The sequence below is a fragment of the Globicephala melas genome, chromosome 7, assembly GCF_963455315.2.
Source record: "Globicephala melas chromosome 7, mGloMel1.2, whole genome shotgun sequence".
Classification (NCBI taxonomy): domain Eukaryota; kingdom Metazoa; phylum Chordata; class Mammalia; order Artiodactyla; family Delphinidae; genus Globicephala; species Globicephala melas.
This window is the reverse complement of record NC_083320.1, coordinates 3,240,951-3,263,765: the sequence shown is the minus strand read 5'-3', so window position 1 is coordinate 3,263,765 and position 22,815 is coordinate 3,240,951. Positions and strand designations below refer to the sequence as shown.

The window sequence follows — 22,815 nt, the reverse complement described above, 5'->3', positions numbered from 1 at the left end:
TTTAAAATTTCATACAGAAGAGCCATCGGGCCTCTCTAAAGGCAGGAACGAGGTGAGCCCATGATGTGTCACCACCAGAAAGATGTCCTGTGCCCACCTCAGCCACAGCCCGCGCCTGGGGCCCCTCAGTATTTACTCACCATGAGCCCTCCTAGAGGATGTGCAGGAACAGACCCCCAGCTTACAAACTCACCGAAGACCATGTGATATAAAGTTAACCCTAAAAATGCATTCCAATAGACAGTAGGTACAGACAAATACTGTTTGATTGCACTTACACGAGGTACATAGAATGGCCAGATTCATAGAGTCAGAAAGTCCATTGATAAATTCCAGGGTCGGGGGAGGGGAGGGGGGGGAGGGGGGGAGAGGGAATGAGGACTCAGGGTGTAATGGGGACAGAGTTTCCGTTTAAGAAAGTGAAAACTTCAGGAGACGGATGATGGTGAGAATTGCACAACAATGTGAATGTACTTAGTGCCCCCGAACTGTACAGTTAAATGTGGTTAAAATAGTATGTTTTATATTATGTGACTTTCACCACAGTAAAAAAACATTTGGAAAAACAAAAAGGACCACATGATAGAAATCGGTTTACTTTTCGGAGAAAAACTCATACGCGATACAATTTGCACCTCGGCTTGAAGTCTGAGTCCTGGCGTGCTTTGCACAAGCACCACTTCGCATTCACAGAGAGGAGCAGAGAGTAGGGGGCCTGACTCCCCCACCCCCATCTCCAGCTGCCCTCTGTCAGACACCGTCCTTCGGGGGAACCTCACAGAGATCCCGTGACGACGGGCCCAGCCCCATGATGGTCACGCCATCTCTCCCTGGCACTGCCCCCTGCAGCTGGGCCTGCTGTCCCCTCTCCCACCTCCCAGGAGCAGGGGGGCCCCAAGCCCCCGGGCAGCCCCCTGCCCAACACCAAGTGCATGCTGGGTGATTTTCCGATCTTTATTTCCCCTCTGACCATTTCATTCTCCAGTGTCTGGTGGCCAGGCAGCTAAGGGCAGGGCCGTGCGTGCCCACCCCCCAGGACATCAGGGATTCAGTCGGTATCTGGTGTCTGAGAGGTGGAGCTGACACCTTCTGGGAGCCTTGGACATGGGACCCTCTCCTGAATGATTCCCACCAGCTTGGGAGGTGGTTATTCTAAGGGATGCCCTCTTGCAGAGCCTCTAGGACTCAGGAGCAAGCCAGCATCAACAGTGAATCGGGATAAGTACCACAAGCGACGTGGAGCTGGCGGTGGCTCACCCTGAGGACCAGTGGGTTGTGGGCTGGGCGCATCCTCCCCACGGCCTTTCCTGGAGTGGCCCCTTCTAGCGGGCGCAGCATCTGCCCCGCCCCGGGGGCGTCTCATTCAGAGCCAGCCGTGCATCCCCCTGCTGCCTCTGGCCCTCCTTCTTCTCTTGTCTCTGCAAAAGCTCTCGGGCTGGGGACAACAGGAGAAGGACATGGCCTGGTTGGGGGGAAAATCCCCCAACCCAGCCCAGCACTCGCCTTGCACACGTGGCATCCCCCAGGGTCCCACCCTCCCTGATGTTTTCCAGGAAGCAGGAAACACGGGCCCTTGACTCCTGCCCACTTTCCAGGCCCTGGGGACGTTCTGCTGGGTCCCAGGTTGCCAGAGAAGAACACCTGTTGAAGACCCAGTGATGGTCCCCCCACCCCCTGCTCTGGGGTCGGAGGCTGGTCACTCACCGACAGCACTGAAGACTTCAGTCACCTGGTGGTTCAGTTTGGCCGAGGTTTCCATGAACAGCAACCCCTTGCTCTCTGCAAACTCCCTCCCTTCCTGACGGAAATGGCCACGGAAAGCCCACATTAATCATCAGAAGTTTCCCAAGAACACTTAGACGCCTTCTAACAGGAAGACCCAAGAAACACCGAGAAACAATTGCACCAGCAGAGAACGTCATTCCTCAAGTTCTGTTTCTGGGGCTCCCAGAGAAGGGGGCCCAGACCAGGGAGCAGGGCAGGGAGGGTGCTCGCTGGCAGGGGAGCCCGGCACCCGCAGCGGGGTCCAAGGATGCTTTCCTTGGCGAGGTTCCTGCCCCTACCACGGCTCTCTGGCACCGGTGGGCTCTGAAACCAAGTGAGAACAGAGGAAACATGGAAGGGGAGGGGGGACAGCCTGGTGGGAGCCCGGCCCTTCTCTGGGTCCCCCACCACCGTCCCACAGGGGTCCGACCTACGTGGAGTGAAGGGTGTACAGAGCAAGGGCGTCTGGGAAACACCAGGGCTGCTCGTGTGGCCGAGAAGCGGAGAAGCGTTCATGGGAAGGCCGGGGTGAAGGAGGAGCTGGGGGCCTCCCCGTGCAGGCCCCTCGCCTCCGGACCCTCCCAGGAGGCGCAGTGCTCAGTGCCTGACGCTGAGCCGGCCCCTGGGGGCTGGGCCGGCCATGCCCACAGCATGGCGCCCAGCGGTGTCTACTCCCCCCACCCCCAGCCTGGCCCACAGAGCTTTGCTCTTCACCACCCCTCAATGAGCTTCTCAGCCCTTTCCCAGACACAGGGATGGGGACATTATTACTTGTATTTTAAAGGACAAGGTGACCTGGTACAGCTGAAGACTCGGTGACTTCAGGTAGCTCATATCTGGGTCACATGAATGAAACTCAAATACCCCCCTTTGCCCAACTAGCTTGGGGGTTCCAGATGGGGTCATTTTAGGGGTTTGTCCTCGGGTCCAATGAGCCTCTGGCCCCTAAATTACAGGTCCCCAGCCCTCCGTCTGCCAGTTTGTCCTGGAGGCTCCCCAGGATGGGAGCCACGGTTACCTCACCCTCCGTGGAATGAGCACATCCAGTGCACAGATCTTGACTCCTAAACTCATTCCCCAGCACTAGGAACCAGGGCTCTTTGGGGAAATGATTGATTCCAGGGCTGGGGCCGAGAAAGGACAAAGGTGAACCTGGAACAACTTGGTGAGCCAGAAAGGAAGGAAGCGCTCAAAGAATAACAGGGCAGGTGACAGGGCCAGCGGAGGGGGGCGCTCTCAACGGCCAATCTAGGGGCAGATTCCCCGCGACCACGAGGAGGGCGTTAGTGGGGAAATGACAAAATCTGAGCGACAGCTGTAAAGCAGTTTGAACGTTCGTTTCCTGATTTGCTCGTTGTTCCGAGCTTACGTAAGATGTTAACATTTGGGAAAGCCGGGAGAAGGGCCGACAGGGACTTTTTGTACTATTTTTGCAACAATTTTTGTAATTCTGAAATTATTTTAAGATGAAAAGCCCCCAAGTCAATGTGAAAGCTGCACTGGCCACAGGTCAGCTTGGCCTCTGCCCAGCCAGGCACCTGAGGCTCCGGGCTCTGCCCCCCGCCCCCAAGGCCCAGCTCAGTGGGAGCTCAGAGGGAACAAGAAGCCAGGGTGGGGTCTGGGGGCCCAGGGTCTACAGCCCAGGCCCCAGGGTGGCCGCTTCCGTGCAGTCTAAGCCACGGGGTCCCCCTCCCGCGGGCAGGGGTCCTGGGAGAGCGGAGAGGAGACCCCTCCCGTCCCTGAGCTGGGCCCCCGGCCTCCAGTGGGTCTCCCCACCCAGGCCCCGTCTCCCAACTCGGCCTGACCTGGGCCCCACACGCTCTTCCTAAATCACCCATCAGGCCCCCACCCCAGGGACTCAAGGCTGCCCCGGTATAAAGCCCCCAGTCCCAACACCGGTGCTGGGATCTCTGCCTCTGAGCCCCAGCGCCTACCCAGCACGGCCTCCGCTGGCCGCCCCCTGCCCCCAGACTCCTCCCCTTCCTGCCCTGCGCTGTAGCCCAGCACCCTCCCCGTCCCGCTCTCCCCTCATCTGCCCCTCCTCCCAGAGCCTCTCCTAAAACCCACCCCCACATACACACACACAGACACCACTGTACACACGCGTCCTGTACACACACGTCCTGTACACACACGTCCTATACACACACACGCGTCCTGTACACACACATGCGTCCTGTACACACACATGTCCTGTACACACACACGTCCTGTACACACACACGCATCCTGTACACACACACACGCATCCTGTACACACACACGTCCTGTACACACACGCGTCCTGCACATACATGCGTGTCCTGTACACACACATGCATCCTGTACACACACACGTCCTGTACACACACGCGTCCTGCACATACATGCGTGTCCTGTACACACACGCGTCCTGTACACGCACACGTCCTGTACACACACGCGTCCTGTACACACACGCGTGTCCTGTACACAGACATGCATCCTGTACACACACGCGTCCTGTACACGCACACATCCTGTACACACACACGTCCTGTACACACACGCGTGTCCTGTACACACACATGCATCCTGTACACACACGCGTCCTGTGCACACACGCGTCCTGTACACACACGCGTCCTGTACACACGCGCGCGACCCCCTCGCTCCCTGCTTCAGGCTCTCCCCTCTTTGCAAGCAACCGCCTAGAGCATTTATTCTGCTGTTGGTCGTTTTACAGAAGAGCTGCAGCTTTCGGGTTCTCTCGCCCTTGCTCATTTCCTAGCAAAAACTTTGGATTTGCCCCTTCTTGAACAGTTTATTGAACACAAAGAGAAAGATCTGAAACCTGCCATTACTCAAAGAAGGAGCGAGGGTAGGAAGGGTCGTGGTTTCCTCACGGAAACCGTTCCCTGCACTGCGCCAGCCCCTGCCAGCCCTCGGGAGGCTGCGGTCATGCTCGCAGCTCTCCCCGCAGCCAGGAGCAGACACCTCTGGGTCTGACCTTCCCAGGAGAGACCAGAAACCTTCGCCCAGGAGGGAAGTTAAAGTGGTATGTGAGTGTGTGCGCGTGGGGGGGGGTGTGTATGAGTGTGTCGGTAGGTGGGCGTGTGTGTTTGGGTCCCTCCCCCCTCCTGCACCGGGGACATAATGACCGTCTCCAGGCCCACCTCAAAGGTCACCTCCCGCTCCTGGTTGAGGTCCGTCTTGTTGCCGACCAGCATCACCACGACTTCTCCCGGGTGGAACTCCTCCTCCAGGTCCTTCAGCCACTGCCGCGCCTTGCAGAAGGAAGCCTGAGAAAGGAAAACAGGACTGTCAGGCAAACCCGGTGGTCTTCCTCAGCCATCCCAGGAAGGACAAGGCAAGTGTCGGTAGCTACCCTGCGTAAAACACAGGATCCAAGTGACCCACCCAAGGAACCGTGAGGGATGGATGGGGGTGCTCTGTTCTGGGTACTCTGGGAGGACCACAGAGGGGCGCAAACCCAACCGTGCAGCAGGAAGAGGGGCTGTCAGGGAGGGCTTCCTGGAGGAGGTGACCAACTTTCACTGAAGGAATCTACTGGTTGTCACGATTTTAACATAAAATGGCACATGATCCAACTGGCCTTATATCGGGCCCCAAGGGCTGTTCTGCCCCTTGAGCAGGGGTAGCTGGTCTTTCTCTGGCCTCGGGTGGTCTGGGCCGAAGGCAGCTCTGTCCTCACCCAGCCAGCAGGAGGCTGGGGGCTGCAGGAGGTTCCGAGTCAGACCTGGAGCTCTAGGGGCCTCTGCTCCACGATACCCTCAAGGACCACTTTGTGGGGAAGTGGCTGTCACACCAAACCCTGATCTTAACTGCAGTGCCCCACAGACCCGGGAACGGGGCCTGTGTCCTGGGTCCCACGCAGCCCCTCTCCCCTGCAGCCATGCTGACCCAGTAGGCCTGCTCTCAGCACTGCAGGGGCTCCACGCACGGCACTCGACCTCCTTAATTCCACCAGCACTGCCCTCTGACCGGAAATCCCTTCCCCCTCGCCACTCACATGCCCACCACCACCTCCCTGCCCGGCCCTGCCCAACAGGGCTAATCCTGTTTCTCCCAACGTCTCAGCTAGAGCCTTCCTGCAGGAAGTATGGTGCCCCTCCTGGCAACTCCCATAGAACCCCACCCTTCCCTGCTGGTACACTAAGCATCTGCTCACTGCTGTTTGGGCCGATGAGATTCTGTAGTGGATGTGCAGCCAGGGGCTGTATCCTGTTTTCATAACACCCCCCTCACCAGCTCCGTGGGCACCCAAGGAATCGTGAGTGATGGATGGGGGTGCACTGGTCTGGGTACTCCAAGAGGACCACGGAGGGGCGCAAACCTAACTGTGCAGCAGGCAAAGGGATTGTCAGGGAGGGCTTCCCGGAGGAGGTGACTGACTTTCACTGAAGGATTCTCCACTGGTGCTCACGATTTTAACATAAAGCACCAGCACAGGTCAGTCACGTAATGCCGCCAGAAGGTTGCATCCATGTGCCTGGGAGGGCGGGGACACACCCAGGTGAGCCTCACCTTCCTGGTCACATCATACACCAAAAGCGCAGCATTGGCACCCCTGAAGTAGAGGTGGCAGACGCTGTGGTACTTTTCCTGGCCAGCCGTGTCCCAGATCTCAAACTTCAGAGACGCAGCCCCCAAATCCACCACCTTTGTGAAGAACGCACCTGAAACAGAAGCCCAGAAGGAGTTTTACATGGAGGACGAGGTCTTTATCCACGGCTCAGCCTGGGCCAGCATGAACCCTGGGCTCAGCAAACCAGCCAGAGACAGCCAGCCCTGTGCTTCCTGTCACCCTCAGTGGGGAAGGCTCAGCAAACACCTCTTCTAGAAGATGGCATTTTCCAGAAAAAGCAAAGAGTGGCAAGGAATTTGCTGCAGACCTTTGCAGATTCCACAGAGGCTTTGGGTGGGAAGATAGACTCTCAGGGTCCTATTCAAATCCTCTGTACTATGTGAGGCATGGAAGGGTCTCTGACAACCAGGGTCACCCCGTGGGTGTCCAGCGAGGTAGCTGGCATGCTGACGGTCACACCAGCTCCTCCCCTGCAACCTTCCCGGCCTCCTGCTAACCCCCCAGCCTGACCCACACCTCTCCCTGCTGACCTCCCTTCTCCACTGACCTCTCTGCTTGGAATCCTTCCTCTTCCCCACCTCCCTACATGTCCACCGGGTCTCTGAGTGTGAGCCCTTGGGGCAGTGCTGGGGCCCCCTTCCCTGGGCGTGGTCTACAGTAGCCCGCCTGTGCTTATCACTCACCCACTGCACAGGTAGACTTCCGTGTTCTCATCTGTCACTCCTGGTGACAGGGAGCACCTGGAGAGCAAGGACTTTTATGCACTATTGTCCCTGCTTAATAAGTACACACAACGAAAGGTCTATCCCCAAACCATTCATTCAACATATTGGGCAATCCACCTTTCATTTGAAGACTGTTTTCCCCTTAGCATAGCTTTCCAAAGTGTTGTGACTTTAAAATAGTTATTTACTAACACCAGGATGTTCTGTCCCCAGAATGTAAAATGGTGCAGCCACTATGGAAAACAGTATGAAGATTCCTCAAAGAACTAATAAGAGTTGCCATGTGATCCAGCAATCCCACTCCTAGGCATATATCCGAACAAAACTATAGTTCAAAAAGATACATGCACCCCAATGTTCACAGCAGCACTATTCACAATAGCCAGGACATGGAAACAACCTAATGTTCATCGACAGAGGAATGGATGAAGATGTGGTACATACATACAATGGAACATTACTCAGCCATAAAAAGAATGAAATAATGCCATTTGCAGCAACATGGATGGACCTAGAGATTGTCACACTAAGTGAAGTAGGCCAGAAAGAGAAAGACAAATACCATATGATATCACTTATATGTGGAATCTAAAACATGACACAAGTGAACTATTTACAAAACAGAAACAGACTCACAGACATAGAGAACAGACTTGTGGTTGCCAAGGGGGAGAGGAGGTGAAGGAGGGATGGATGCAAACTAGTATATATACAGGAAGGATAAACAAGGTCCTGCTGTAGAGCACAGGGAACTGTATTCAATATCCTGTGATAAACCATAATGGAAAAGGATGAAAAAGAATATACGTATGTATAACTGAGTCATTTGCTGTACAGCAGAAATCAACTATACTTCAATAAAATAAATTTTAAAAAAGATGTTCTGGGCTTCCCTGGTGGCGCAGTGGTTGAGAGTCCGCCTGCCGATGCAGGGGACGCGGGTTCGTGCCCCGGTCCGGGAAGATCCCACATGCCGCGGAGCGGCTGGGCCCGTGATCCATGGTCGCTGAGCCTGCGCGTCCGGAGCCTGTGCTCCGGAACAAGAGAGGCCACAGCAGTGAGAGGCCCACGTACCGCAAAAAAAAAAAAGATGTTCTGCCCCCATAGCGTATAGGGTATGTCATATACAGAACTAGACCAGGGACTGGGAGGGGCCAGGGATGAGACTCCAGGCAAAGCTTCTGTCCTGCCCAGACCCGGGCTGGGTTGGAAGCTTGTTGGGAGATTCTGGTAAATGTAGCCACATGCTTGGAGTTAAATTTTTCACTCCAAGGCCAGTGTGTTAGTGCCCTGGGGTTGTCATAACCGCAAAAAGCGTGGCTAAAAACAGCAGATATTTATCCTTTCAGTTCTGGGGGCCAGAGGTCCAAAATCAAGGTGTTTCCAGTGTTGGCTCCTTCCAGAAGTTCTGAGAGGGAATCTGTTCCACACCCCCTCCTGGCTCCTGGTGGGGACCAGCAACCGTCGGTGGTCCCTGGCTTGTAGGTGCATCTCTCCCGTCTCTGCCTCTGTCTTCACATGGCCACCCCCTCTGCATCTGTGTTCTCCTGTTACAGAGACACTGGTCATGGGATTCAGGGCTCACCCGAAATCCAGGAATATCCTTAACTAGTTACATCGGTAAACACCCTTTTTCCAAATAAAGCCACATTCATAGGCACTGGGAATTAGGAGGAGGACGAATCTTTTGGGGGACACGATTCAATTTGCTACCGACAGAGAATAAGAGACAAGTCTGGGCTGAGATTTTTAGCATAGAAAGGGTAAGGTCATGATTCTCTCTCATGAGAATCTAGTTTGGGGTGACTCCTAAATGGAAACCGCTGATCCACCCTCTGCCTGCACATCCTGGATTTTTCTGCTCGTCCACAAACTCGAAGTCAGATACACTTCCTAGGTGTTATGGACCGAATGATTGTATCCTCCCAAAATTCACATATAGAAGCCCTAACCCTCAGTATGATAGTATTTGGAGATGGAGCTTTTGGGAGGCGATTAGGGTTACATGAGGTCATGAGGGTGGGGCCCTGAGGATGGGATTAGTGCCTCTGTAAGAATGCACTCCCTCTCTCTCACTGTCTCTCTCTCTTCTTCCCTCTGTCTCCTCTCTCTGTCTCTCTGTCTCTGTCTGTCTGTCTGCTCTCTCTCTCTCTCTCTCCCCTCCCTTCCATGCAAACACAAAGAAGAGGCCATGGAAGCACACAGCCAGTTACCTAGATGGCAGCTACCCATAAGCCAAAAGAGAGCTCAGGATGAAAACTCCTTGGCCAACACCTCGCTTTTGGACGTCCAGCCCCCAGAACTATGAGAATAAACCTCTGTTATTTAAGGCACCCAGTCTGTGGTGTTTATTATGACAGCCCAGCAGAACACCACACCAGGTCAAAGAAAGCTGCCGTCTTCAGCTCAACAGTAGGACTGACAGCTCCCAGCTCGTACAGGGCTACTGTCAGGACGGAGCAGGACAGAAGCTCCATTAAGACTGTTGAGGTCTTGAGGGTGAGGGCCACGCCTGGGCCTTGGAGGGAAGTCTATCAGCTGCAACAAACTCTGTCGGCTTGCTTCAACCTTAGAGATCCCAGCTTCCTCCTTTACCAAGAGTCAACAGTGCCCTCTTCCCAGGGCGGTTGTCAAACCCAGGAGAAAAGAGACGAGGTCCAGGGTGTGGCACCTGACGCCCCTTCCTCCCCTCCCTCTCCGCTCTCCCGGGTCACTGCCTGGGAACAGCAGCCTTTGATCCACACCCTTTGTCTGTTTGCTATCAGGTCAAATCACACTTCTGTGTGCGATTTTGGTTTCAGCCTAAAAGTCATCACCGCCAGGTTACAGGTGGGCATAAAATTCAGGTTTGCCTCCTTCGCTTAACAATCTTAGCTTCTGTTCTACTCTGAAAACGATGGCTGGTGGCTGAGTTTAAATCAATGTAAAATCCCAACCGATTTCCAAGGAGCGCAGGGTTTACACACCGAGCAATGACGTGGCATGAGCGGCTGTTGGATATTCACAGACCGCAGCACCTCGTCTCCCCTGGAGAGAGACACAGACCCCCCAGGTGGGCCCCTGGGCTGGTATCCAAAGCAAACTTCCACCCCCTGCCCCGTGAACTCCTGGCTCCAACCCACAAAAGAGCCCACATGTATCACCTTCCTTGTTCAGAAACCCACTGACCACATTTTCTACCTGTTCACAGCTAAAGCCAAAAAGTGATTAAAAAGTAAACTTCCGAGATATTCAGACAGACTGGGAGATTTTTCCTGAAATGATGTTGGCAACAAGCTGGGATGTGGGAGCAGGCCCAGGCCCAGAACCCAGAATTGTCCACGTTTCTAGAATACGCTGGTGGAGAGGACACACCAGCACATTTTACCAGACGATACTCTGAACCGGGGCCACCTGGCATTGCTTTATATGGTGACACAAAGCAGGGCTCCAGCCTCCTCTGGCCCCAGCACAGACCTCAACACAGGAGCCCCAGCAGTGGGGACACTTGGGGACGCTTCCAGCCCCCTCCCCAGCCTCTGGAAGCCGGCGTGCCTTCCACTTGCTGAGCTGAATGGACCCCCAGTAGGCAACGAATGGCAAGAGAATTCACTGGGGGTTGTTCTTCAACTTGCATTCTGTTGCCCCCAATTAAAAGGTGTCTCAACTAAATGTTAACACAAGGAAACGTTTTGCTTTTTGACCTTTTAATTTAAATAAACGTCCTATCCTGCTCACTGAAGCCCTCTCTGCGGCGCTCTCTTTTCTGTAAAAGTCACGAGCTGCTTCCCGGTGGAAGGGAACACAACATGGGTGACTTCTCAGGGTCACCTGGGCTCCAGCAGTGTTTCATTCAGCAGGGAAGGGAGGTGGGGCGAAATCCAGCACCTTTCGCACCTTCGCCGCCCCAGGCAAGGCCCAGCTGGTCCAAACTGGCTTCTGCCAGCAAATCCGAACGCAAGCACTAGATGTCACCACCCCTCCAAAGATGTCACTACAACGTGCAGGGCAGGGAACTGGGCCGGAATTTCCCCTGCTGCTGCCTTTCAGGATTCCAGGATGAGGGGTCTGCGGGAGCTCTTGGTGCTCCAAGCTCCCAGCCACCATCAGCGCGTCTGGCAGCGGCCCACCTCCCCTGCCAGCCCGTCTCTCAGATGGGCCTGGCGGGCTTTGTGGTGCTGGGGCAGCCGGGAGTTCAGGGGGTTCTGGTCTCCTCCCAGCAGGCCACGCCCCCGGGAGGCTGTGCTCAATTCCACTCTGGCTCTGCTTCAGGGACAAGAGTCTGTCACCGCCTGCCACACTTACGGCTCCGGCTTCCTCTGGAAGGACAGGTCTTGCCACAGGGTGGCTGGAACCCAGTCTCGGCCCGGGTGCTCTTCTGCACAGTTGTGCCCAGTGCTTGTGTAACCCTCCACTGCGGGGCCACTCCACACACTCACCGACAGATCCAGACCCTCTGGAGGGGCCCAGGGACCCCCGCTTTTCCCCAGGGCTGGAGGGTCTTGCAGCCGGCCTGCCCTGAAGGCAGCACCACCAAAGACATGCCAGGCCCTGGTCCCCCCGCTGCCCTCGGGAGTGTGAGGGTGGCCGTCTGAGGAAAGGGGGCAGCAGGAAAGGGTGACAACTGAAACCAAGCAGGACCCTGGGGGGCTCCTGGGCACAGAAGCCTTTCCATGCCCCTCGCTTTTGTTTGTAGGGAACAGACTCCAGCCCCCATGACCTTCCCTGAGTTCCAGAGGGCAGATTCGAACCGTTGCTAATCAGGGAAGGGAGAGGATGCAGAGACAAGGGAGGGGCAGCCAAGAAGCAATAGAGCAGCCTTGGGCCAGGGTCCTGGTTCCGCCTCAAGGGATACACAGAGGGACTTCCCTGGTGGCACAGTGGTTAAGAACCCACCTGCCAATGCAGGGGACACGGGTTCAAGCCCTGGCCCGGGAAGATCCCACATGGCGCGGAGCAACTAAACCCGTGCGCCACAACTACTGAGCCCACATACCACAGCTACTGAAGCCCGTGGGCCTAGAGCATGTGCTCTGCAACAAAAGAAGCCACCGCAATGAGAAGCACAACGAAGAGTAGCCCCCGCTCGCCGCACTAGAGAAAGCCCGTGTGTGGCAACGAAGACCCAAAGCAGCCAAAAATAAATAAAATAAAGGTCCAGTGGTTAAGACTCTGCATTTCCAAAGCAGGGGGCGCAGGTTCGATCCCTGGTCAGGGAATTAAGATCCCACCTGCTGTGCGGCGTGGCCAAACCAGAAAAAACAAAAAAGGGGGGAATGTCTGCTTTTATAATAATATAATAATTATCATAGCATAATAATTAATAAAACCACATAGAATATAATATGTGATTAAATATCATATTATAATAAATAATATTATTTATTTATGTTTATAAAAACTTAGTAATCGTTATACTATCCACCTGCAAAGGTCGTAAGAACATCACAAGGTGTACAAGGCATGTGAAGTAGGCCCAGAGATGTACGTGGCGGAGACCGTCATTCCCACAGGGGATTTAGCTCCTCAAAGCAAAGGAGGGCGCGCTCATCTCTACGTCCCTTACACCCAGCTCAGTGGCTGGCACCTCGTAGGTGCTCCACAAATAGGCTGGTTGCTGATTGAATAAAGGACCGCTAACCCACCTAGAGGGCTGCGGGCCACGGCAGCCCAGGAAGCCAAGGCCTAGGGCACCAGCCCCAGGGCAGAGGCGGGGTCCTGGGGAGATGAGCCCGGGCCTGGGGGAGGGGCATGGGCAGGAGGAGGACGGCCGGGGCGGGCAGAGGACCAAGAGTGGAGAGGGTCCTACGAGGGTCAGGAGGGTGCACAGAGCCTGGGCTCGGGTCAGGGTGGGGGGTCCTTTGCCTGCCACCCAAGCAAAGGACCCCCCACCCTGACCCGAGCCCAGGCTCTTTGCACCCTCCTGACCCTCGTAGGACCCCTGAAGAGAGCACGGTGACTTGGACAGCCTGGGGAGGGTGACAGCTTGGCCCCCGACTTGCTGGAGCTAAAGGAAGCGGTGGAGGTGACTGGGGTTGGGGAGACAGGGCACCCCACCCACCGTCCACGAGCTGCAGCGCGCTGGACCTGCGGGTTTCTCGCTTGGGAGAGTTAGCAAACTTGTCTGTGCTCCCCTCTCCCTCCCCGGAAATACAGAACACCAGCACCGCCCGCAGCCTCGGCCTGGCTCTGTGTGTGGGGCCTCTTCTGCCCCACAAGGTAGGTCAGAGCTGCAGGCCTCCCTGGGCCCACTGAGCTAAGTTCTCGGCTCACCGTGAGTCCCCAGGCCACTCCATGCCTGCTGGAGCCCACCCCCTGGCCGCCCACTGCCTCCTGGGATACTGGCTCTCGAGCAGGGGTCCTAAACTTTTGGGGGGAAGTTCCCTGTAGTAAACATTTTAGGCTTCGAGGGATGTACTGTCAGCGTTGCCAGCAATCAACTCAAAGCCGCCCTTGCAGAGGGAAAGCAGCCACAGAGGACACACAGGCATGCGCGGGGCTGTGTCCCCATAGAACCTTATGTGCATAAACAAGCAGGGCCCTGGGAGCCCTGGCCTCAGACCTCGGTCTTAGAGTGAGATCCAGCCCGACAAGCCGCCCGGTCTGGTCCCTGCTGTCTCCCTCCCCTGAACTGGAATCTAGGTTCACACCCAGGGACACAGCCCTCAAAATCCCAGCTTGGCCTGGCCCCCTTCTGTGGTCTCTGCTCTCAACGAAACCCACTTGAAGCCAGACTTGGCCCTTGGTCGTATTTTTTTAAAGCCCAGTCTGATATCACGGGTGAGCGGTGTCAACTTTCCTGCTGATGGAGAAGAGGTGGCCCTGCGTGCCCCTCAGCCGGCCTGAATCCACGGTCTCTACCAGCTCTCCCTGCGTTCCCGTCCTGGGGCCAGCCCTTCACCCTGCTTCTGCCCTTCTCACCACTATTTCTGGGGGCCTGGCCCTGGCAGATCCCTTCGGGCCGCATATTCCTCAGGGACTCAGGAACCACCCTTCTGAGAACATTGAGGGCCCCCAAGGAGTTAATACCGTTTGCTGAATTTTGTGCTCTATTTCTATGTTGGTGTGTCTGCTTGGCATCTTAGAGCATCCTCCACACCTAATGTGGGCCTGGGACAGAGGCCACACCCAACAGATACTTGCTGAGTGAGTGAATGAATGGATGAGTGAATGAATGGATGAGTGAGTGAATGAATGGACGGGTGAATGAATGGATGAGTGAGTGAATGAATGGATGGGTGACTGAATGAATGAATGAGTGGACACAGAGAAACGGAAGGCTTATCCCAGCGGAGCCCAAATTTCATACCGAAGCTTTCGTTCCCAGTGAGGTGTCTCTTCCACCGTGACGGCTGCCTCCTGAGAGGACTGGCACAGAGCACACACTTGGTTTCCCTATTTTAGGTGGGAAGTGGGGCTTTTCACCCCCAGACAGGATGTGAAGGAGACCAGTTGTCCACAGATGCGCCAAAGTCCCTCCCCTCTGAAAGCCACGACTTGCTATCCTCTTTAAGCAGTGCAGTGAGAGAGGCCTCCCTCCCTGCCGTCCCTCCCTACAGCACCCACCCTATCCGCCAGCCCAGGCCAGGCGGGTAAGCCGAGTCCAGGCAGAAAGGGAGCAGCGTCAGCAGGAGAGCAACCAGCCAGGGTGAGAGGCCGGCTTGTTCAGAGGGCTGAGTGGCAGAGCCTGGAGGCAGGTTCTTCTTCTGGGCTCCCCCCTCCACCAGCAGAAGCCCTCACACACCCAACCCTTCGGGGCCAGAAACTCTGTCGCGGATACACTACCCACACCCTCCCCGGCCCCCGCAGACTCCAGCTGAGCTGAAACCTGTCTGGGTTCTGGATCCCGTGTGCATGCCTGCCTGGGGTGGACCTCATGCCCTCCCTGCACGTGCCAGGCACTGCCCGAGGCTCCAGGAGAGCCTGGGAAATTCCCAGGCGGCCTCATCCCCAGGTGCCCCACGTGTGGGTCAGCAGCCCTGGCTCCCCCACCAAGGAGACGAAGGAAAGGTGCCCTGTCCCGTCACTTACATCCCACGGTCGGCAGGATGCTCCTGAAATCATTCTTCACATACTGGAGAGCCAAGCTGGACTTGCCCACAGAACCACTGCCCAGGAGAACCAGCTTGAAGATGCAGGCCTGGCCCAGGGCAGCCCCGGGCCGGGGGACCCCATCCACCTGCGCCATGCCCTGCAGAGAGACAATGATGGACGGAGGCTGAATGTCAGATACCAAATACTCTCAGCAAGTGGGCCCCCGGGACGCTGCTGCCCTGGATGAATACAGACAGCCTTGAACGGAAAGGAGCTCCACGTCAGAGGCACCTGGCTTGCCACTCTGCACCCCATCTCCCCTTCTGGAAAGTGGGGTGAGCAATAGCTATAATATACACCTGCTGTGAGTGAGTGAATGGATGAGTGACTGAATGAATGAGTGAGTGACTGAATGAATGAGTGAGTGAATGAATGGATGGGTGACTGAATGAATGAATGAGTGGACACAGAGAAACGGAAGTCTTATCCACAGCGGAGCCCAATTTCATACCGAAGCTTTCGTTCCCAGTGAGGTGTCTCTTCCACCATGACGGCTGCCTCCTGAGAGGACTGGCACAGAGCACACACTGGGTTTCCCTATTTTAGGTGGGAAGTAGGGGTTTTCACCCCCGGACAGGGTGGAAGTGTTGTGAGGTGCTTGCAAAGCGTGTGCACGGTGCCCGGCAGGGGCCTATGCATATGAACGGCTTCGTACCCTGCAAAGTAGTGATCGTGTGCTAGTCATCATACTGGCTCATTGCCCTCTTTCCATCACCTCTCACTTTTGAAAAACCTAGGACTCATTCCAAAAAGGTTCTGAAATACCTAAAAGGTACAGCACTCTCTCAGCTGTGGTTCATGGATTCCAATTGGTGTTTCAAGAAAAAGCTTGGTGTTTCAAGGATCTCAAAACATTGCATTCCTTCCCACTGTATTGAAAGCCTCAGAATCCACAGCGATATGCCCTGGAGAAAAACGGCTCTGTGATCAAAATTAATTTGGGCAAACCCTGCACATGTTTTCATCGTAGAAAATTTCAGGCATGTACCAGAACAGAGTGGATGGAGGTCGCTCTGGTGGACCTCAGATCTCCATCATCCACCTCCACAAGAATCAGCTGTGTAAGGCCAACTGGCCCGAGGCAGGGGAACACAATCAGATTCACAGGTTGCATCAGACCGAAATTCTCCGGACCACCCAGTTCCAGAAACTGCCCTGGAGACATTCCGGACCACCCAGTTCCAGGAACTGACCTGGGGACTTTGAACCCGGCCCAGCCTTCCTGCCTTTCGAGGGGCGGGACTAACGGTCCACCAGGATACCCGAAAAGACCACCAAATAAGGAATGCCCTGCGCCCTCCCAGATTCACCACACCCCTTCCCCTTCATCCCCTATAAAATCTTGCCCAACCCTCGCCCAGGAGCGACTTCTCTGGCCCCTTTCTCTCGGACCAGTGAACCTCGCCCGGGAGCGCTCCCTAATAAAGCTCACTTGAAGCTTTCCTTTATTTCGTGGTGCCGTTTAAGATCCGACCTTATAAGCTGTAGCCAATCTTGTTTCACCCACATCCCCAAACCCCCCTTCCTCCGAAGATTAGTTTGAGGGAATTCCTAGACATCTTATTAATTCTCCTGCAAATCTTGGTATATGTACATGCATCCTCTTTTTCTCTGTAATTTATTTGTTGAAGAAATCAGATTGCCTTGTAGTTTCCAGTCTGGATTTTGCTGATTGCATCCCTAAGTTGTCATTGAATGTGTTCCCTTGAACCCTGATTTTCTGTAGCCTGGTGGCTCGGAACAGAAATCTGATTGGATATAGGCTGTCTTTTGGCAAGAATACTGTCATGAGTGTGGTGGGCATTTCCTCAGGAGGCAACAGCCATTGAAAACTGTCCCTATGTCCACTGTCTCATTCGGGGGCTGCAAACTGGTGGCATTCCACTGTTATCATTGTCTTCGTCTACTATCTGGATTGCATCTAGAGAAAACTTCCCCTGAACAATACCCAAACCCACCTCAGAGCTAGCCTGTTCAGTGAACAGAGCCTCTCCCACCTCATTGCAGTGGGTGGGAATGGAGGAAGGGAAGGGATTTTGAAGAGGGAGGGAGAAAAGCGAGAGCAGTAGGAAGCAGACCCTGTTTCCTCGCTGTCCGCAACAGGCAGCCACAGCCACAGACTGGTCTGGTCTGCGCTGTGGGGACAAAAGGAAAAGAATCGAGCTTGGGATTAAAGTTTAAAAGCAAACAGGATGGAGTCCTAAATACCAACAAGACTTTCTAAACAGAAGGTGACTGGAGTTACAGGCAGAGAAGGGTTCACAGGCCCATCCACTCCCTGGCGAAAGGGACACAGCAGAGCTGAATGGTTACTGGAAAGCATGTCTGGAACCCCATCTTCCATGGGATGCTGTCAAGTTTCACCATTGGGGATGATGCTTAATTGTGTCAACGGATGACATCCCCCAGGGCACCCTGCGACTTCCTCTGCATCCCGCAGACCCGCAGCTGCCCCGGGGGTTGGGGAATGCAGTTCTGCAGGGGCCGGTCCTCTCTCCAGAACCCACCACCCATGCAGGAATTCAAAGCCGTCCTTCTACAGATTTCCGATCCACTGGTAGAAATTAAACTCAAAGGCAAAATAAAATAAACACCAGGAACAAATGGGGGCGCCCCCCAAAGTGGCTGGCCCTCCATGGATAAAATGACAGCCTAGGATTCAGCTCTACAGGCCAAAGGGCAAATCAGAGTCCGGAATGAGGACAGAAGCCGCAGGAAAGATAACAAAAAGATATTGGCTCAAAGTTCAGAGGTTGCTAGAGCTGCTTATCTGTCAACCCCGCGGCCTAATCATCTGGGGAATTTGCCTTACGGTGAAGCTGCTACTTCTGCTCTCTTCTCTCTGTTCACCTCGATGCAATCCCCCTCCCACCACAGCCTCCTGTCTGGTCTCGCAGCTGCCACCCCTACCCCACCCCCTCACTCCCGCTCGTGTGTCCAGTCCCCATAAATAGCAGTGCATAAAAGAGAGAAAAGTCTCTGCATCGTGGGGCCCACAGCTCCCTGTTCCTCTTCTTGATGGAAATGATCCGTTTCCAGCTCTCCCTTAATTCGCAGAATTATTTTTTTCTTGGTTCTCTCTCTCGCCGGGCTGTAACTGCTCACGAAAGCAAAGACAGTATTCACTGAGATGACAGTAGGTGCTCAATAAATGTCTCGTGCATATCCGTAGGGATGGCGTAGCAAGTCATAACTAGACAGACACGCTGCTTCCTCCGCACAGTTTGCACAGCCAGTCCAACCCCAGGGAGCTTGTCACAAAGTGGGCTGGCAGCTTCCCTGGGGGCGCAGTGGTCGAGAGTCCGCCTGCCAATGCGGGGGACGCGGGTTGGTGCCCCGGTCCGGGAAGATCCCACATGCCGCGGAGCTGCTGGGCCCATGAGCCATGGCCGCTGAGCCTGCGCGTCCGGAGCCTGTGCTCCGCGGCGGGAGAGGCCACAGCAGTGAGAGGCCCACGTACCGCAAATAAAAAAAAAAAGTGGGCTGGGATCTCTGCAGAAAGAGTAACCAGAGGAGGGGCATCCAGGAGGTGCTGGGACCCGCTTCCTCCAGGCAGCTCAGCCCGAGTGACCAAGAAAAGCAGAAAGTTACAGGTTTAAAGGCAACCCGGCATTCAGATTCAGACAACGTATTCAGATGAGGCTGCTGTAACAGCACGTAAAACCTTGACCAACTTCAAGTGGTTTTGCCTCCTTAAAGAGGTGGGTTGACTAATCCAACCCGGAGTTACTGTACAGAGACAGCACTGCGCATGCGCAAGGCGGGAACCCACGTCTCCAGGATGACTTCCAAACCAGAAAGCTCCAGACTAGGAAACTCAAAGAATAGAAGTGTTGCCCCCAGAGCCCTTTAGGAAGGACAGGTCCTTTAATAAGGAAAAGCTGGCTTCCTGGAGCGCGCACGTAGCTTATAGGGAAATTCAAGACTAGCCGGTTCGCTTCCAAGTTTAAAATTCCCCGAAGCCCTTAAATTTTGCCCCAAACGTGGATTGTAGAGACACGTTTGAGAGCCTTGCCGGTCGACCTCGAATTAAACCTCTGTCTTTTCTCAAAAGCCAGTGCCATAGTGTTGCTTCTATTCTTGTTGGGCAGGGAGCCCTTGCCCTACAACACTGCGAGGGAGGGGGGGACCAAGGCTAATGGACCCGCCATCTCCACTGAGGCGCAGGGTGACCGTGTGCTCAGGGCCCCTGCACGGCTCGGCGGCACACAGGTTTCTACTGAAGCAGAGCAAGAAGCCTCCGGGGGTCCTGGCGTTACCCCACCTTACAGAGAGGCCCAGCAGCTTTTCTAAGAGAAAGATGCAGGAGTCCAAGCCAGAGCAGGCTCAAGGAGGAGGACGGGGGCGGGGGAGAGATGGACTGAGAGTTTGGGGTCAGCAGATGCAAACTATTATATAACGGATGGATAAACAACAAGGTCCTACTGTATAGCACAGGGAATTATATTCACTATCCCGGGATAAACCATAATGGAAAAGAGTATGAAAAGGAATGTATATATATGTATAATTGAATCACTTTGCAGTACAGCAGAAATTCACACAACATTGTAAATCAACTAGACTTCAATAAAACAAATTAAAAAAAATTTTTTTTTTAAGCCAGAACAGGCTGCCTTCACGTCCACACTGGATTCACCAGGCATGAGCATCATTTCAGTCACTTACAGAGGCAGCAGGACCTGCGCTCCACCCACATCAAGAACCGCTGGTGCAATAAGCCTGCCGGGGAGCCGCTGGCCGGACCTCATTGCCCAAAAGATGGTCATCTCAGTAGCAAGCCCTCACTTACAAACCACTTTTTTTTTTTTTTTTTTTTGGCCTAATGTAGAGAAACAGAGAGTAGAGTGGTGGTGACCAGAGGCTGGGGTGTGTGTGGGAAGTGGGATGATATTGGTAAAAGGGTGCAAACTTCAGTTGTAAGATTCACAGGTTCTGGGGATCTCATGTACAGCGTGATGATTAAAGCTCATATGGTATTATACACTCGAAAAGTATTAAGAGAGTAGATCTTAAGTGTTCTCACCACAAAAAGAAATGGTAATTATGTGACGGGGTGGAGGTGTTTTTGCAATAGGTAAATGTACCCAATCAACACGTAACATACCTTAAATTTACCCCATGTTATATATATGTCAATTGTCTCAATAAAGCTGGAAAAAAGAAATGCTTTTAAGAATGGAATTCCCCAGGTTTCTGTGCCACCCAGGCTAATACCTTGTTTCTTGCGAAAGTACTTAAGACACCTGCTTAGAAGCAGATATTCCACTGATCTGTGCTGTAATTTTACATAAAGAGAAAGTTCTAACACACCTACAGCAATTCTCAAGTATTTAAAGATACCCCTTTAAGTTTTCCTTGCTATTTATGTGCACTAATTAATAAAACTCTCCTTAAGTCAAGAAAATCTTTAGCCCCAAACATGTCTGAATTAACCAAAATCGGTGGAGTATGAATAAACATGCCATTACTATGATACCACATACAGGTGACACATCTCTTTATCTAAAAACATTATTTTTCAATAAATATGAACACATAATTGTCAATATGAAAAAAATGAGATTACCCGTAATTCCACAGCCTTCATACAACGAGGGATGGTATTTTGCCTACTTTCTTCTAATTTTTGGTATAAGAATCTTAAAAACAAATCATCATTTGAACATAGAATTATGCATCCTACATTAAAAAAAAAAAAGTAAGACATATGAAGGGCGGTTTTCCACATTACTGCATATGTTGTAGATGCATTTGACCTATGTGTGTTTAATGATCACATAATACCCCTACAAAGATTCCAATTTCCTGAACTATTTCTCTGTTACTGGATTTTTACTTGGCTTTAATTGTTTTTTCTCTGTAATAAATAAGACTGCAGTAAGCATTTTCATGTATGAGTTTTCGTGTGATTACACGTTGATTAGAGGTTGAAGCCCTCTGTTCAGAGAGGACTCCAATTGAAAAATGTGACTCCTGACCCGGCCCCTGTAATTTCATGAAGACAGTGTTACTGAAGTGTCTCTAAACGCAGAGACGATCTCAAGAATGCCACGTTCGTGATCGGGGCCAACAGGGACACCCTGCGGAGCATTTCGGTTTCGGGCTTTTCATTTCTGACAAGCTCATCTCCTTGCACCAAGGAAAAAAGGAGAGATTGCAAGTCCAAACCGGTCTTCCTGGGGGAGGGTCGCTCCAGGGAAGCGTCTGATCTGCCGAGTTCGTCGCCAGCGAGCACGTCCTCCTCCAGCTCTCCCCGCCCAGGCGTGTAAGGAACGCAGGGCTTACTGTGCAGTTGTCTATTCTGAGGTCAGTCGGTAGCACTTGGGCACCGTGATCCATGTGAAATGGATTCCTGTAAGGGCCCCTATTCATTACGTTCAAGGCTTTAAATGGATTTTCCCAGAGGCCACTCTTTAAATAGGAATCTCCTTCCAGGACCCTGACCTAGCAAGCCATCGGGACGAGCAAGGACACCGCTGGCGCTCAGAACACACTCCTGGCTCTTCACTTCGCCCTTTTGACTCTGTGCACTGGGGCTCGTGCATGGACACACGTCAGACACAAAGGTGCAGGCACACATGACACACACGGATACACTCACACCCACATACATGCACACAGACACACAGATACAAACAGACACACATCGATATTCGCACACAGATACACACACACACACTCGACAAAGCACACAGAAGTTTAAACAATGACACACACAGTCGACAAAGCACGCAGAAGTTTAAACAATGACTCACCTGTTCCCCAGGCCTGGTCACTTCCAGAGAGCCTGACACCCTATCATCACCGGGTCCCACAGGGCCCCTACGTGTGTCCCCTTTCTCCCCGCTTCTGGCCAGGGGAAAGTTTTGTTCCCTCAACAGGCGGGCTGGGGCGTGGCCGTGGCCCCGGGGCCAGGCAGAGGCTCACAGAAAACAGGTGAGAGGCAGCAGCCTCGGGCCAAGGCGATGCCCTCCCCCAAGGCCTCCTCCCATACCGAGAGGCTCTCAGGGCAAGGTCCGCCGTGGTCAGGTGGTCACCTGGGGCAGCGGGAGGCTGGACCTTAATGCAGGCGCTGCGGGCGCACCTGGGCACCTGCCGGAAGTCACTCTCCCATCCGGTCACCCAGCTGCGCCTGAGTTTCTCAGTTTTGTTACGAGTCGCATTTCAATGCTGATTTATTTCCTTCTGCTCCTCCCTCGAGCTGTGGGGCTCTTTGTTGTGCTTGAAACTAGTAGCCCAGAAGAGAAGGAAGTATTTGGGTCAAATGAATTCATTCCTGCCACAAACAGCTGGGCGCCAGCGCTGGGGGCCCTGAGCCTGGAACCAGGGGCAAGGCAGGGTGTGCTGGTCCTGGGGTCAGACCAGCCCATCCTGCCTGGATGCCTCGGGGGGGGGGGGCTGTATTTCCCTGATGCCTTCTCCCAGCAACCTGACTGCATCTCCCGGAGGTGGGAGGGTCTAGGCACAAGACGAGGGCAGGGGACATTTTCCTCGTCCTCCCAAATTCATCACACGACTCTAGCTGCAGAATTTCCCGCCTCAGCAGTGATGGAATAGCCTCTTTGAGATAAGATTTTCAGCGTCTCCGAGCACTGGGGAAGGGGGAGCCAGATGCTGAGAAAGGTAGAGATCTGTGGGCCACGAATCTGTCTGCAGACACAGTGTGCAGAAAGCTGGCTTTCT

The 22,815-nt window shown here is 53.9% G+C and overlaps 1 protein-coding gene across 1 annotated transcript; it reads right to left on the bottom strand.

Moving 5' to 3' along the window:
- Window positions 1-658: 658 nt before the first annotated feature.
- On the bottom strand, window positions 659-22,073 carry RAB17 (RAB17, member RAS oncogene family). Its single transcript, XM_060301430.2, has 6 exons — window positions 21,888-22,073; window positions 15,067-15,226; window positions 6,271-6,422; window positions 4,899-5,024; window positions 1,705-1,798; window positions 659-1,435 (listed from the first exon to the last, which is right to left on the bottom strand). Exons 2-6 carry the CDS (start codon window positions 15,221-15,223, stop codon window positions 1,323-1,325), a joined length of 642 nt encoding a protein of 213 aa, XP_060157413.1. The 5' UTR covers window positions 15,224-15,226; window positions 21,888-22,073; the 3' UTR covers window positions 659-1,322.
- Window positions 22,074-22,815: the final 742 nt, after the last annotated feature.

Bases quoted from the DNA above. Each gene is read 5' to 3' on its own strand.
- RAB17 (XM_060301430.2), bottom strand. From the start codon at position 15,223: ATGGCGCAGGTGGATGGGGTCCCCCGGCCCGGGGCTGCCCTGGGCCAG. The intron at 5,025-6,270 runs GTGAGGCTCACC...TTCCTTTCTCAG, and splicing joins TGTATGATGTGACCAGGAAG to GCTTCCTTCTGCAAGGCGCG. The intron at 1,799-4,898 runs GTGGGCCTGGAG...CATTTCCGTCAG, and splicing joins AGCGGGAGGTGACCTTTGAG to GAAGGGAGGGAGTTTGCAGA.